General features: G+C 40.5%; 1 protein-coding gene across 1 annotated transcript in view; it reads left to right on the top strand.

Moving 5' to 3' along the window:
- LOC308518602 (phospholipid-transporting ATPase ABCA3-like) overlaps window positions 1-16,655 on the top strand; it is a gene marked incomplete at both ends in the record, with an annotated part of 259,837 nt that extends 243,182 nt beyond the window's left edge. The window contains 5 exons of the mRNA XM_081090313.1: window positions 3,415-3,602; window positions 4,262-4,432; window positions 4,807-4,997; window positions 16,005-16,078; window positions 16,515-16,655. Of these exons, the coding sequence (XP_080946439.1) occupies window positions 3,415-3,602; window positions 4,262-4,432; window positions 4,807-4,997; window positions 16,005-16,078; window positions 16,515-16,655 (765 nt within the window). The remainder of the gene's footprint in view (window positions 1-3,414; window positions 3,603-4,261; window positions 4,433-4,806; window positions 4,998-16,004; window positions 16,079-16,514) is intronic.
- Between the last annotated feature and the right edge of the window lie 665 nt (window positions 16,656-17,320).

Genomic DNA, 17,320 nt, shown 5'->3' with positions numbered 1-17,320 from the left:
GTCCCAAAGCTCCCTTAGGCTCTCCTCCTTCTTTTAATTTTTGTCTCCAATTACAGTTCATATTGGGTGGGGTTTGCTGCCCTGTCTTTTAATTCACTAATTCGGTTCTCTGCTTCTTCTAATCTAGTGTTGAAATCTTCCATAGTGTTTTTTTAAATTTCCGCTTGATTCTTACATAAGTTGTTGATTTTCTCATCCATCTGGTTTATGAGCTATATGACCCTGATTCTGAATTCTTTTTCTGACATATTGCATGACTCCGTTTCATTTAGTTCATTTTCTGGATTCCTCTTTTCTTTTTTTGGTGGTTATTTTTTGCATCCCCATTTTGCTCTCACCAAAGGATCTAGGTATTAGATTGCACGGTCATGGCTCCTGAGTCACTTTTTTGGGCTTGGCAGCAGATTGCACCGTCACAGCTCCTGGGGTTAATGCATTGGGCTTGGTGGTTCTTTGTGCAATCACTAGGCCCAGGGTTGAAACTGCTGGCTTGGCTTGAGTAGTCATGGTGATGCCTGCTCACGTGGCTGTTCCTCAGGCATTTGCAGCGGTGGTTGCACATGTGGCTGCTTTTGCAGTTGTGTGGCAGATGCTTCTTGGGCATTTGAGGGCAGCGGCTGCTCCTCTGGCGGTCATGATGATGGCTGCTTATGCAGTTGTGGTGGTGGCTGCTGGCCTGGTTGCAGTGCCCAGGGCCAAAACTTTGGGCCACCGTTTTCTAACCCTGCCTCTGGTGTTTCTATCTGAAAACTAGATAGAACCTGCCTCTGTGGAGGATGGAGTCCCAGTCGTGGGTTCACAGCCAAGGCCTACCTTTCACCTTTAAATCTATAATTCATCTGCATACTGTCCATAAGGGTAAATATTCATTTTTTTCCTAACATATAGCCAGTTGACCCAGCACATTTTGGTGAGAGATTGTCATTGCTCCAACTTTTCTATAATGTCAACTTTGTCAACTATCAAGTATTACCTAAATATGAGTCAGTTTCTGGACTATGTTGTTTTTCATAGGTTTATTTGTTTAGCCTTTAGCCAGTACTACACTTTCTTAGTTATAGTAGTCTTATAACAAGTTATAATATTTACTAGTGAAAAGTGTTCTTCAATGTTACTTTGGTTATTCTTGAACTTTTAAAAATTATAGATATATTGAGGAAATATCCTATCTTTGCATATACTTACTGAGATTTTTGAGTGGGCATTCCAGAAGATTAACATATTTATAGTACATATGTCATTTCCATAAATTTGTTTCTCAGTAAGTGCCTCAGAATAATAGTTTAATAGTTGTGCATGGATGATACATTAATAAGAGAATTCAGCTTATTGTGTACAATTTATTTCAATATATTTTGTTTTAATATTAACTTAAATGATTTTATTTTTATGCCTTATTGATGGTCTATAGAATTACAATAGACTTTAAATACTAAAGTTGTTCAACAAAATTGCTAAATTCTATTAATTCTAATATTTATTTATAAATTTTATTAGAATCTTTACTTACACAATCATGACCACCTGAAAATACAAAGATTTGTTTTCCTTCCCAATCCTATGCTTGTTTCCCTTGTTTACAGCAAGGGCTAGAGCCTCTACTCTGCATTGAACAGCAATGGCAATTGCAGACAATTTCTCCCTCTCAATCTCAGGGGAAAACCTTTTATTATTTGTTTTCACTGTCTTTCTGCAAATGCCATTAATTCACCCTCACTGGCAAAAGATATTTTCACTGTGTGTAGAATTTGAGGTTTTCAATTATTATTTTTAAAATATAGTTTTATTGTTTGCAGAGAGGAAGGGAGGTGGTGAGATAGATAGAAACACCAATGATGAAAGAGAATCATCCATTGGCTGCCTCCTGCATGCCCACTACTGGGGATCGAGCCTGAAACCTGGGCATGTGCCCTTGACCTGAATCGAACCCTGGATCTTTCAGTCCACAGACCAATGCTCTATCCACTGAGCCAAACCAGCTAGTGCTGCAATTATTTTTAATGAGCCAGTTATTATGTTGTTTCACTATCACCTAGCTTCCACCACTACTTTTAAGAAATCAGCTGTCAGTATGACATACTTTATATTATAATCTTTTTTCCTCTATGGGCTGCTTTATAATTTTTCTCTTTGTTTTACATAAGCTTCAATATGAAGTACTTAGATGTGGATCTTTAAATTTGTATTCTCTTGAAAGTTATTGGCATTCTTGAATTCATTAATATGTTAAATTAGTTCTGTATAATTTTTATTAGTTTTCAGATATTTTTCTTGTTCCCATCTTTTTGTCCAGATGCAATTCTGATGATCCAGATGTGATATTTCTAGTTTATCATCCCAATCTCTCAGTGTTATTTTATTCGTTCCCCACTTTTTATTTTTCTGCTGCATTCTAGGAACTTTCTTATGACCTATCTTCAGCAGATTAATTTCTTCCATTGTAATTAATTCAACCCATTCACAGAAATTGTAACATGACTCCTTTTTTTCATTTTTAGATATTTAGATATATGGTTCATTTCTAAAAGGTCTACATGACTTTATACTTTCCTCTTTTATCAAATAGTTTTAAACTTTTAAAATTTATTTAAATATAATGACTACTATCATTTTTTTCATCAGATCTATTAATCCCAATACCTGAAGTTATTACAAATGTTTCTGGTATTGGCATTCATGTTATTTTTTCCTAGTTTGTTGACTTATCTTTGCATGTAGCTCATTTATTATATGAGAGAAATTATATGAGAGAATAATTTCATATCTAGAATAAAGAGTTTAGTTAATTTCTGCCAAGAGTCTAGAATCACTGTAAATGAATTAATAAAATCCCAGAGAAAAGCTATGAATTTTACTTCTTTAAAATAACTTTATTTAAAATGTTTAATTAATTAATTTTAATAAACTAATATTCATCTTTTCTCTGGATATGTAGTCTATGTACATCTGAAGACAAATATACAAAAGGCTTGGTTAACTGATAAAGCAACTCATTGATTTACCCTGCTTATGAGCATGGGAAAGGCCTGCTTCCAGTTCAACCTTCCTATGAAACGAGGTCTACAATGACTGTGCAACCTGTGCAGGGCAAGAACATCCTTTGTGGCCATGTGCCTTGGAATTCTTCATTAATGAGGAGAGAATCTAATATTCTAATGCTCCAAATTCAATGGTGCTATAGGATTTTATTTCTAACTTCTTCATCCCCCAGATTATTAAAACTGAATTGGGGAATCTGTTATTTTAATTTGAGACAATAGATCCACTCATCATAATTTGTAGTCTTTAGAAAAGAAAATTCTTGGTAGTACACTTAGAAGCATAGCCTGGAGAAGTGAAGGTCTTCTATCTTATTAAAAAATGCTCAATGGGACTGATGACTTGGGTCCTTATCAAGGCAATTTTTATAATCAGGTGAAGTCAAGAGTTGGCTATTGTCCTCAGTCTGATGCCTTGCTGGAATATATGACTGGTCGGGAAATAATGATCATGTATGCCAGATTATGGGGAGTCTCGGAGTCCCAGATTCAGCTGTATGTGAGCAAATGGTTGACTTCACTGCAACTGGAGTCTCATGCTGACAAGATTATCAGAACCTATAGGTGAGTCAATATACTGATCTTTTCATTGTGGCTGCTAATGTTGTGATGCTTCCCTGTGCTTCTGATGTTTGAAATAAATGCTCACAGCATCACCTAATTCCCTCTATCACACAGTTATTTAATTGTGAAACTGTCTAATGAGTTGTTAGGTTAAAATGCAGTAATAAGACAGGTCAATGTGGTTCCATGTCTTTCCTATACAGAGATGAAACTCAAAATCTTAGTTATGATTGAACCATAGCCTCTTAATCTCAAAGGGGAGCATCTTATTCTTCCTAGTGGCCACATGGTTCTTTGTGTCCCAAAAAATTATGGTGGAATTTATGTACCTGGAAAATCAGAACACCCTAAGAACTAGTAAATAAATGTCAGTGATAATACTGCTAGAATCAGTTACATAACAGTCACTCCTTTTCATTTCAAATGAAAAAAATAATATAGATAGATGATAGATAGATAGATAGATAGATAGATAGATAGATAGATAGATCTGTACTTGAGCCTGCTACCTCATTGAAGTCACATTTAACCAGCACCGTGGATATCCATGTTTTGTGCTTGCTGAGACTCTCAACATTTGAAATGTTACTATCCTATAAGCAACTGATTTATATATCCTTCCCTTTCCCTGCATTCTCTCTCCTTCTATGACCATGAAGTGGAGGAAACAAACGTAGGCTGAGTACTGCTATTGCCCTGATGGGAAAACCCACAATCATTTTGCTGGATGAGCCATCAACTGGCATGGACCCAGTAGCCCGACGTCTGCTCTGGGATGCTGTGATGCAAGCACGTGAAAGTGGAAAAACCATTATTATAACCTCCCACAGGTGTGACTCATTGGGAGGCTTGGAAGAGGGTTGGCAAGCATTGTAGTGGTTGTTCAAGAGAATTATTTGGGGCTAGGAATATTGGACAGCAAACTTGCTTGAGAATGTGAGTTCCTCATTAATCCTAATCAGTGGAAGAGTCAAGAATTCATTAAGTTACATAACCAAGAGTGGGGAGAGGACAAGGAGTTCAGATGTTCTATGTGAGGGTTTCATACTCATTATTTGAAAAATTTCCACTTCTCAAGTATGAGCTTTATGATTGGCAAATTCCACTTCCCTTTGGAAATAGAATCACAAAATCCTGAATTATAGAAGGTCCTCCAAGAGGAAATGTTTCAATTTTACATTATTCTGGTACCTTATTTTGCTAGAATGGAGGAATGCGATGCCTTCTGTACCAGGCTGGCCATCATGGTGAAGGGAAAGTTTGTGTGTCTGGGCAGCCCTCAGCACCTCAAGAACAAGTTTGGCGATGTTTACATCCTAAAGGTCAAGGTCAAGACTGATACACACAAGCATACATTAAATGATTTTAAAGATTTCATCACAATGACATTCCCAGGTAAATTATATTGGGCTGTTTTGTTCAAGATGTATTATATTTGTTGTTCTCACTATGCATAAGTTTTATGTCTTCAGTAACTGTTCCCTATGGGTTACCAATATAATTCCTTTTGGGATTGTTGTTTCTATAACTTCTTGTGTCTGGTTATGCTAAGAAATTTTGCACACACAGAAAAAGGGTTCACACTAAATTCCTATATCACTTTAATAAGACATATTTGGATTTCTTCTGTCCATGTAAATTATATCTCTAAGTCACAATTATCATCATAATTCTCAATTATCTATATACTAGAGGCCCGGTGCACAAAATCTGTGCACGGGGTGGGGGGGAGGGGTGTGTCCCTCAGCCCAGCCTGCACCCTCTCCAATCTGGGACATCCCTCTCACAGTCCAGGACTACTGGCTCCCAACCACTCGCCTGCCTGCTTTCTTGATTGCCCCTAACCACTCCCCTGCCAGCCTGATTGAAACCTAACTGTTCCTCTGCCAGCCTGGTCACATCTAACTGCCCTCCATTGCCAGCCTGGTCGCCCCCAACCTCCCTCCCTTGCCGACCTGGTCGCCCCCAACTGCCCACCCCTGATGGCCTGGTCACCCCTAACTTCCCTCCCTTGCCAGCCCCGTTGTCCCTAACTGCCCTCCCCTGCTGTCCTGGTTGCCCCTAACTGCTCTCCCCTGCAGGTTCCCCCCAACTGCCCTCCCCTGCCAGCCTTGTTGCCCCTAACTGTCCTCCCCTGCAGGCCTGGTCACCCCCAAGTGTCCTCCTCTGCTGGCCTGATCGCTCCCAAGTGCCCTCCCCTGCCGGCCATCTTGTGTCCACATGGGGGTGGCCATCTTTGACCACATGGGGGCAGCCATCTTGTGTGTTGGAGTGATGGTCAATTTGCATATCACTCTTTTATTAGATAGGATATATATAAAAGCCTAAGTGACCGTATGGTGGAATGACCAGAACAACTGGTTGATATGATACACACTGACCACCAGGGAACATCTCCTGCATTGAGTGTCTGCCCCCTGGTGGTCAGTGTGCTCCCACAAGGGGAGCACTGCTCAGCCAGAAGCCAGGCTCACAGCTGGTGAGTGCAGCTACCATGGCGGGAGCCTCTCCCAACTCCGCAGCAGCAGTACTGAGTGGCGGCAACAGGCACAGTGGGTCGGGATGAGCATGAATGGCATGGCACCCGGCCCCAATTCTGGCTCCTCTCTGGCTGCCTGCCACTTGGTGCACTGCTACATCCCCCGAGGGGTCCTGGACTGCGAGAGGGATGTCCAACTGCCGGCTTAGGCCCCATACTGGTGCCGTTCTCTGTAGAAGGCAGTCAGTCAGAACAACTCAGTGACTCAGAGAAGTGCAAGGAACTCAGGGTGAGCCTCCCTCCGCATTTGACTCACCCACTCAATGGTGTTCACAGGACAGACCATGGTGACCCAACCCATGCACGTGCAGCAGCTGCTGAAGCTCATACAGCAGGCCGTGCAGCATCAGAAGGCCATCAAGCCACAAGCCAGCAGGCAGACATCCCCTGAGGGGTCCTAGACTGTGAGAGGGCACAGGCCAGGCTGAGGAACCCCTGCTCCAGTGCACAAATTTCATGTACCAGGCCTCTAGTTTTTATATAACATCCATGCAAATTTGAAGGCTTTTTCCCTCCAGCTGAACATGTAACTCTGGTCTTTTGGTCTTAGCCAGGATATGATATTACAATACAAAGAAGAACCACTAAGCTTTTCTCTCCTTTCAAGAACATATCTGCTGGCAGGGGGCAGGGGTGGGTAGAAGGGGTCCATGAGGAAAAGAAGGGCCATGTGTAATTCTTTCAACAATAAAGATTTTTTAAAAAGAACAGGTCTGCTTCTGTATGTTAAAATCAATAAGCCCCTCCCTGCCTACATGTTACCAGAGATAGAAACTCTTTCTCTCCTTTATTGCTCTTTCCTAAACATAAAACAGGGACATGGCAAGGCTCTTAATAGTTCTGTTTTTTATCTTAGTTTCTAATTTTCTAGGTTGTGCAAACTACCACAGAAGTTCCCATTGTGTGTCAGACTGAGGAGTTAGAAGTTTATCCCTAGGCAAGGGGAAATAGTATGATTAATTACACAGTAAAAATGGGGATCAGAAAATTGATAAAAAATGGATGGTAGAGCAGATGTGGAGAACAGATATATGGGAAAACAATTCCTCACTGCTGGTCATAGGGAATATGAAGTGCCTATGACACATGCACGTTGATATGTCCATTGACTTATATATTCATTCAGCAAATATTTTTGAATACTTTTGCATCAAGAATTCTATTTCATGTGGCCTCTAAATTACCACAATGAGAAGTTGTGACCAGAAAACCTCTTTTACTGTCAACTGTCCTAGCAACTTGCTCTTCCTGAAGGAGAAACACTAAACTCCGACCCAAGGCCTATCCTCAACAATGTGGACACAAAAATGTGTCCTTTAATGGGAATGTGGGTTAGAGGCCCAGTTTCAACACTAAGGTGGTTGTTGCCAAGTCCTTCCTCACAATATCCTTAAACAAATAGCCATTAAAATATGAAAGAATAAAAAAGAAATTAATATGAAACCTATACCTAAATATTGATTTTTAAAGAAAATAAATATTACAAAATAGTCATCTAGATTATATATTTTTAAAAGGACCAAAGTAATGAGAATATTTAGTAATGATTCTACATAATCTCAAGGAAAATTAAGTAACCATGTATTTTTTTTAAATGCACAAGTAAGATGATTTTGTTTCTGCCATATGGAAGATTATGTACTCTGAAAAGCCATCCTAGTGAAATAAAACAAGAAATTGGTAGAAATTAAACGCTTATATCTTTAATTGAGAACTGGCTCAGAAGCAAAAGTCAGAAAACTCTTTTTAACAATCAACAGAGAAAAAAGGAAAAAAAGAAGAAAAGTAAAAGAAAGGAAACTGAGCTGTAAGAAAATGCAAATCCTGGAAGCAAATACCGTTGTCAGCACTGGGATCAGTGATAAAGCTCTGGACCCTGCAGTTGGGGAGCTCATGCTGAGATGCCATGTGAAGGGGGCTTCTAATGGGTGGTCAGTAGCACCCTCTAATTCCAAGCAGGAGCACACAGCGATCTTCTGTTGAGAAGAGCATCCCTAATTTAGGTTTGGACTGAGGCAGATAGCAGGAAGTCCCAGAGAAAGATCTCCACTGAGAAGCCATATGATTTAATACATCCCAGAACACGCTGACGCGGGAACCCTACAGTACATCCTAAAGCTAAGAAAGTTTTTCTGGGGTCCAAGATAGATTATGACCAAATCTACAGCTATGTATGGAACAATCTCTGCTGAAAAAGACTAAAAACTAGCTGAGAAGCTTTTCCACACAGGAATACAAGGGCCACATCGAGATGTGTGGGAGCGGCAGAGGCACAGTCTCACCAAAACCACCCCTGGTGCAGAGAGCCCACAACAGGGGGGATCTCCATGCCTCAGCTTCTCCCTAGGAGCAAGAGGCTTGAGCCCACACTGAGTACTCCAACCCTTGGGACCTGCCCTGAATAGACGAGGCCCTCCAGAACATTTTACATGGGAAATCAGTGAGGCTATGCCTAGGGGTTGGGGGTTGGGGGGTTGTGGGATCTGAGATACTTCTTCTGGGGGGATAACATGACTCAGGACCTGGTGCAAGGGCAGCAGCAGTTTGGGAGGTACATGGATTATGTGTGAAGGCTTTTTTGCTAATCGTGTGTGTGTGTGTTTGGCCTTGGAATTAAAGTGTTCAGGTCTCAGATCTGCTACCTTCATTGGTGTCTTTAATCTAGTGACTTATACTCTCTCTCCCTTGCCAACCTTTGTTTCTTTATCTGTAAAAATGTAGATAATTATTTTAAGCATAAGATTATTGTGAGGATTAAGTGAAATCATGTAAAAGTATTGGGCAATACATGCACTTTATGCAAGTATAAGGTATTATATCATCAAATATTATATTAACTAGAAGCCCAGTGCACAAAATTGTGCATGGGGGTGGGGTGGTGGTGTCCCTCAGCCCGGCCTGCACCCTCTCGCAATCCAGGACCTCTCGGGTAGGGTCCCTAGGCCTGGACAGTAATCAGGGCCTATCAGGGCTTTCCTTCCCCTGGCTGCCAGCAGCTGGCCCTGCCCCCACCACTGCCACTGCTTGTGATCTGTGCGGTGCTGCCCCCTTCCCATGCCACCAGTTGCCTCCCTCTGCAGGCAGCAAGTGTGGGGTCCGATTGCTTGGCTGGCCTGGGCTTCCCTCTGCAGGGCTATCGCTGGCCGCCCTGCACACCTGCCACAGCGCCGCTGCCTGGTGGCCTGGGCCTCCCTCTGTGGGGCAATCAATTGCCGGGAGGTGGGGGGGGCTGATCGATGGCCCCAAAGAGGGAGGCCCCGCCCACCCAGCTGGAGCTCTGCAATTAATCGCAGTGCAGAGGGTGGCCTGGGCATCCCTCTTTGGGAAGATCAATCACAGAGCCCTCCCATTGATTGCCCCACAGAGGGTGGCCTGGGCAATCGTGGGGTGAAGGCAGGGGCCCCTCGCCAATTGCATTGCACTCACTTTGGCTGGCTTGCGTGTCATAGTGTGGTCGTCCGTAAGGTCGTCCAGACAGTCGTTCTGCTGTTTGGTTGTTCAGTCAACTTGCATATTATGCTTTTATTACTATAGATAATGATATAATTCTAGGCACTATGATAGATTGTGGCCTTCCTGTGGCCACTCCCTTTATACTAGAACATGTTCTAGACAAAAATCTATCTTACTAAGGTAACATACAATGGGTGGAAAGGGATGCTTATTGGATTTTTCCAAGTATAAGTATCAAAACCATGACCACAATAGTAGAATGAAATCAGCCTAGTCCAGGTAAGTGTCTATAACAATTCCTGGAGGATTTCTTTAGTTCTGAACTTTATGAAGTGAACAAGAGATAGTTTAGGAAGAAGTATCCGAGTCTACACAGAATCTATTAAAAGAGGCTGGTAAATAGTGTCTGCAGGCAAGGATCAGGAAATTGCTGGCAAAACTAAATCAACTCATCACAAATTGTTCAGTGGCTATTTGATTCCTATGTATATTTCTTAATTCCGTCTACTTCAATTGTAATAATCAGCATCTAGACAAATATTGAAAAAAAGTTGAGTGATACCTTCATTTTTGCCTCCTTTCTCCCAATAGAAAAGTTCTTTGTTCAGTGCCCAGAGGGATCTGGCCAAATATACAACCTGGGGCTTTCCCATCATTCAGATAGTCACCCTTACAGAACAGTCACAGCATGCTCAGAAGGAGGGGCTGAGGCTGTGTGCCTACTTTATGGGCAAGACTTCAGTTTCCCCAGTGCTTTGAGTTTCATGGGTCTGCCATTTATGAATCTCCAAATCAGGATGTGTACCTTAAAAATGTTTTAAATTTGTGAGCCTCTTTTTGTAGAAAACCTGACAAATCACACATTTAGAAATTGCCTTAGTTGAAATAAAAGTTGAATTCCATGAAATGGGACCATCTTTAAAAATGTGAAACGGTATTGTACAATAGAACTTTCTGTCATGATTGAAATGTTCTAGATCTGTGCTGTCCAATGTGGTAGCCATTAGCCACCTGTGGTAATCAAACACTTGAAATGTGGCCAGTGCAACGAAGGAACCTAATTTTTATTTTATTTTATTTTATTTTATTTTATTTTATTTATTTTATTTTATTTTAATTGATTTAAATATTTATGGCCACATGTGAGTCAGTGTAGATTTTGGAACATATAGTAGCTTCACTTATTTTCCTCTATTAGGGCTTTCTTTTTTGGTTACACTTTTGTACCACCTTCTCTGTGGGCTCCTTCACATTCCTCTAACACCATAAAATGATTACGCTTGCTGATATGAGGCTTGGAAAGTAGAATAAAAATGTGTCCATTCTCTGAACAACTATATCCACATGTCAAGAGTTTTATCTTGGGAACTTAACAAAGAAGATTTAAGAAGATTTATCATTTAATTAATATTAGGATAACAGTATGTGTCAGGCACTAAATGCTTTATCAATATGAACACATTTAATACCCATTACAATTCTATTTGGTAGGTACTCTTTTTTTTATTTTTTTAGTTAAAATATCTTTATTTGATTTATTTTTCTTTTTTATTTTATTATTTTTAATATTTCAAGAAAAATTATTTTAAATATAATAACGTTACATGCAATAAACATTAATATTTCAAGAAAAACTTTTTAAATATAATATTACATGCAATAAACATTAATATTTCAAGAAAAAAATTTATTATAATAATATTACCAAAATTGTACTAACATAGTATAATATCATAAAAGTTATAGGAAATATAAAAAACTACAAATAACAGGATTACTTCTATTGTATTCTAGAATATTTTTTTTCTCTGGCTCTATTTTTGTTCATCAGTTTGTTATTCATTATATTACCCCAAATGAGTGAGATCATGTGATATTAATCTTTCTCCGACTGGCTTATTTTGCTTAGCATAATGCTCTACAGCCAACATCATACTCAATGGGCAAAAACTAAAACCATTTCCCCTCAAAAGAGGAACAAGACAGGGATGCCCACTTTCACCACTCCTGTTCCACATAGTACTGGAAGTGCTAGCCATAGTGATCAGAAAAGAAGAAGAAATAAAAGGCATCCAAATTGGAAAAGAAGAAATAAAACTGTCATCATTCACATAAAAAACCCAAACACTCCATCAAAAAACTATTAGACTTAATAAAAGAATTTGGCAATTTAGCAGGATACAAAATTAACAACTAGAAATCTATGGCGTTTTATACACCAATAATGAGCTCACAGAAAGAGAAACTAAAAAAACATTCCATTTATCATTGCAACAAAAAAATTAAGATACCAAGGAATAAATTTAACTAAGGAAGTAAAAGACCTGTGCTCAGAAAACTGCAGGACATTGAAAAAAGAGATAGAGAAAGTTATAAACAAATGGTAGAATATGCCGTGTTCATGGATTGGTAGAATCAACATCATTAAAATGCCCATACTACCCGAAGGAATCTACAGATTCAATGCAATCTCCATTAAAATACCAATAGCATATTTCACAGACCGAGAACAAACTCTCCAAAAATTCATCTGGAATAAAAAAAGACCCCAAATAGCCTCAGCAATCCTGAGAAAGAAGAACAAAGTTGGTGGGATCACATTACCAGATATCAAGCTATATTACAAAGCCACTGTTCTCAAAACTGCCTGGTACTGGCCTAAGACATATAGACCAATGAATGGAACAGAACAGAGAACCTAGAAATCGACCCAAACCATTATGCTCCATTAGTATTTGACAAAGGAGGTATGATCATACAATGGAGTATGATCATACAATTGAAGACAGCCTCTTCAATAAATGGTGTTGGGGAAATCGGACAGAAACATACAAAAAAATTGAAACTAGACCCCCAACTTACACCATACACAAAAATAAACTCAAAATGGATAAAGGACTTAAACGTAAGATGGGAAACCATAAAAATCTTAGAAGAATCCATAGGCAGCAAAATATCAGACATATGTCGAAGCAATATTTTTACTGATACAGCTCCTAGGACAATGGAAACCAAGGAGAAAATAAACAAATGGGACTACATCAAAATAAAAAGCAAAAGAAACCATTAACAAAACAAGAAAGCCCACTTCATGGGGGAACATATTTGCCAATGCTATCTCAGATAAGGGTTTAATCTTTAAAATTGATAGAGAACTCATACAACTTAACTTTAGGAAGATAAACAATCCAATCAAAAATGGGCAAAACCTAAATAGACACTTTTCAAAAGAGGACATACGGAAGGCCTAAAGACATATGAAAACATGCTCAAAGTCACTAATCATCCAAGAAATTCAAATCAAAACAACAATGAGGTATCATCTCACACCTGTCAGAATGGCTATCATCAACAAATCAACAAACGACAGGTGCTGGTGAGGATGTGGAGAAAAGGGAACTCTAGTACACTGCTGGTGGGAATGCAGACTGGTGCAGCCACTGTGGAGAACAGTATGGAGTTTCCTCAAAAAATTAAAAATGGAACTCCTATTTGACCCAGTGATCCCACTTCTAGGAATATATCCCAAGAAGCTAGAAACACCAATCAGAAAGGATATATGTACCCCTATGTTTATAGCAGCACAATTCACCATAGCTAAGATTTGGAAACAGCCTAAGTGCCCATCAGCAGATGAGTGGATTAAAAAACGGTGTTATATCTACACAATGGAATACTACACTGCGGTAAAAAGGGAATTCTTACCATTTCCCAATCTTAAAGCATCTACTAGCAGCAGTTCTCAACCTGTGGGTCCTGACCCTTTGGCGGTCGAACGACCCTTTCACACGGGTCGCCTAAGACCATCCTGCATATCAGATATTTCCATTACGATTCATAACAGTAGCAACATTACAGTTATGAAGTAGAAACAAAAATAATTTTATGGTTGGGGGTCACCACAACATGAGGAACTATATTTAAAGGGCCACAAGGTTGAGAACCACTGTGAGAGTCAGGGGCCAGCTGAGCTTTTCTTGGGTAGTGGAGGTGCTGAAAGCTGCCACTTTTGTGCTCTCCCTCTCCGTCACTAGCCCAGGTGGGCATGCAGGCCAGGCATGTCCCTCTTCGGGTGCTCCTCCTCTGCATCGGTAAGGCTGTGGGCACCTTTCTTCAGCCGCACTAAATCTGGGAGTTCAGTCCACACAGGGACCTCCCTTGATCACACTGCCCTTGTGACCAGAGGAGCTTGTGTTCCTGGGCCCCTAGCCTGGTGACCGCACCCAATGCACTGCACAGACAGCGCACTGACGCACACCCCCAGTCTGCCTACGAAAAAGACTCCTTAGTTATCCTGGAGCTCAAACCTGAGGTCAGGCTTCAGGTTTGCCACACATCAGGAGGCTATAGAGGTGCTTAGGGGATGAGGGAGGGGGATGCCATCCTGGGGCCTCACCACAGCTCCCTAGTTTCTCCCAGAAAGGAACCTACACACTCATCTGAAGCCGATTTTTTGCAGCTGTCACCCAGGAGTCACTTCCAGATTTCCTGGTCTAGAGGTCAGCAGCGTTTACAATGGCAGACCCACCGGACTGTATTTGCAACTTTAAAAGCTGCTGCCTGAGGATCTGGCTTCCACCCAGCCTGGAACTAGGTGCTGGCTGGGATCACCTGAGACCTATTGAGAATAAATCAGGCCCGGCTGGTGTTGCTCTGTGGTTGAGCATCAACCTATGAACCAGGAGGTCAGAGTTTGATTCCTGGTCAGGGCACATACCCAGATTGCAGGCTCGATCCCCAGTAGGGGGCATGCAGGAGGCAGCCGATCAATGATTCCCTCTCATCTCTGATGTTTCTATCTCTCTCTTCCTTTCCCTTCCTTTCTGAAATCAATAAAAATGTATTTTAAAAAATAATAAATCAGGCTACTAAAATAATCACAAAGGTTGAAGAGACAATCAAAAGCTAGGGCAAGGTTGAGTGATAAGGTTTATCTCCTATACAAGGCCATTCCTTCAAGAATGAAAGATGTCACTCTTTTCCTAATACATAGAAATAAGCACAGACAAGCAGAATAAGGAAACAAAGGAATACATTCCAAACAAAAGCAGACAAGAAAACATCAGAAAAAGACCTCAGTCTTTTTGGAGATTAATATTCTTATACAGTGGGGCCTTGACTTACGAGTTTAATTCGTTCTGTGACGGAGCTCGTTAAGGAGCTCGTTAACTCAAATTACTCTGTCAACTCAAAGCAAAAAATCGGCAGAGAGATGGCTCGTATCTCGGAAAAACTCGTTAGTCGGGACACTCGTAAGTCAAGGCCCCACTGTAGTTTCAGTGGCTAAATGGAAAATACATTGTGGAATATTTAGAAGCCAGATTATAGTTTAGAAAGGAAAATAAATGAATTGTAGCAAGATGCAACCACATAAATGAATCTTACAAAAAATGAGTGAAAGAAGCAGAAAGAAAAGAATGTATCCTACATGACTCCATTCACATAAGGTTCAAAAGTAGGAAAACTCTGCCTAAATTTTTAGGGGCACATGCATAGATAAGAAGACACTAAAAAAGAAATGTCCACAACACCAGTGGCGGCATTGGTTATTTCTTATGGGGGCCAGAGGCTGGCAAGTGGCACATGGAACTATCTGAGTTACTATTTACTTGACCTAAATGAGGTAGTTTCATCAGTGTTTGCTTTGAATAACTCATTAAGCTAGCTGAAGTATTTCAACAGGGAAAAACAGAGCTTTATGTGATCATGGAGATAATACATGTGTTAAAATTCTTATTAAGAAAAGTCACACATCATTGTAAACATGTATTTTTTTTTACTTTAATACATTTTAATTACAGTTAATCCAATTTGCAGTAACCTGCAAATATGCATTAAGTGTAAATACCTCAGTTCGTTCTAAATTAGAAATGGTTTCTTACCTGTAAAAGAAACAATACAGCCTCATGTGGTTGGTGTACTTGAATGGTGGCCCCTCTCACATGGTGTGTAATCGTAGCCAGGAGTACTTGTCCTTCTCTCCTCCCCAGCAAACACACTGTACAACACTCCTCCTCCTCACACAGGCAGGCTGAACGTCCTCCCAGCGCAGATGCTCAGCACATGTTTACAAAGAAAGTCTACTAGTGATAACCTTAGAATTGCTGAAGGCTTGGTTTCATTCACTGGGCATGTGAGCTGATATTTTGTGTGTGTGTGACTGCAAGCCAGCCTTAATTATTATAAACCTCACATAATAAGGCTATTTCTTCCGGAACAAATCTGCTGACAGGAATGAACCATGTCATGTAAGTCAGAGAGAGTGGGCTATTTGATCATACCGCCTTTGTTATAACGGCATCTATTCATAGTTCTATTATATATAACTAATAAAGGTAGCAATATCTTGGCAATTTTAAATGAAATCTGTAAGATTACTCACCTATTTGTAATATATTTACTTTTTTTAGGTAGTGAATTAAAGCAGGAGAACCAAGGGATCCTTAACTACTACATTCCCACAAAGGACAATAGCTGGTCCAAGGTGACTATAGAAATCATGCCATTCTAACATCACATGTTAAGAGAGCACTAATGATGGGGCAAATATTTGCTATTCAGGCATGTGTAATGGCAGCCTGTTATAGGAGCAGAGACTGCAGGTTACTCTTCAGACACCCTAGATTTTAATTGCTTCAATTTCTGCTCCCTAAAGCCCATTGTTAGTCCATGTCCATCAAAGCCCATTGTTAGTCCATGTCCATCAAAGCCCATTGTTAGTCCATGTCCATCAACAGAACGGGGACAGAGAACTGCTTTCTCTCAGGCTCTCAGTTATGATGTACTCCCACGTCCTCACCTCCCCTCTGTGCCTTTTCCCCGCGTGAACTTCGCAGCGGCTGGGAGTGGAGGAGAGGCGCATTTGGGTTGGGGCCGGAGGGGAGGACAGCGATGGTGATTGCACTTTTCTGTCATTGAAGGTGTTTGGTGTTTTGGAGGGAGCGAAAGAGCAATTCAATTTAGAAGATTATTCCGTCAGTCAGATAACGCTGGAACAGGTCTTCCTGACCTTTGCTAACCTAGAGAACAATGGACTTGATGGCAACGAGGAGGTGCCCTGAGATTCAGTTCCAACCGAGGCCTGTCTTCTTAGGCCTCTCTCTGCTACACCTGGATACGTAGAGGGGCATTCCTGTGCGTGTGTAGATGTTGGCGTAAACATGCTTATGTAATAAAGAGTCCCCCAAAGGACCATATGTCCCTTCTTTGTAGACTTACATGGGTGGCCTGTGAAGCCAGCATGTGCAAATCTAAAGACATGTGGCGAAATTCATGCTCTCTCTCCTAGAAATATGTTAAGACCAGCGTTCATCAAGGTGGGAACAACCTATTTCTGAGAATTCTGAGTGTTTGAACAGAAACATCCAGAAATGATGGTGCGGTTAGATGGGACAGCTGGAAGACCATGAGATTTATTTTTGAGTTATGGGTAAGAGAAGCATTATGCCTGGAACAAAGCATATTTCCCGTGTGTGTGTGTGTGTGTGTGTGTGCGCGCACACACACACACACACACACTCACCAATTTTATACCAAAAATAATTTTATACCAAAAGTAAGATATTTGTACCAAGACCATTTTAGAGTCCAAGAACATAAAGCAAAAACATTCTTTGAAAATAGAATGTTTTCCTTCCTACTCTTGCCTACCTCTGATTAAGAAGAGGAGAAACTGGATTGTTAGGTAGGATAGATAGATACTAGGGCAGGAGAGGGGGCATATTAT

The sequence above is a fragment of the Myotis nattereri genome (assembly GCF_964212035.1).
Source record: "Myotis nattereri genome assembly, chromosome: 4".
Classification (NCBI taxonomy): domain Eukaryota; kingdom Metazoa; phylum Chordata; class Mammalia; order Chiroptera; family Vespertilionidae; genus Myotis; species Myotis nattereri.
The sequence above is the reverse complement of the archived record's forward strand: the minus strand, read 5'-3'. Positions and strand labels throughout refer to the sequence as shown.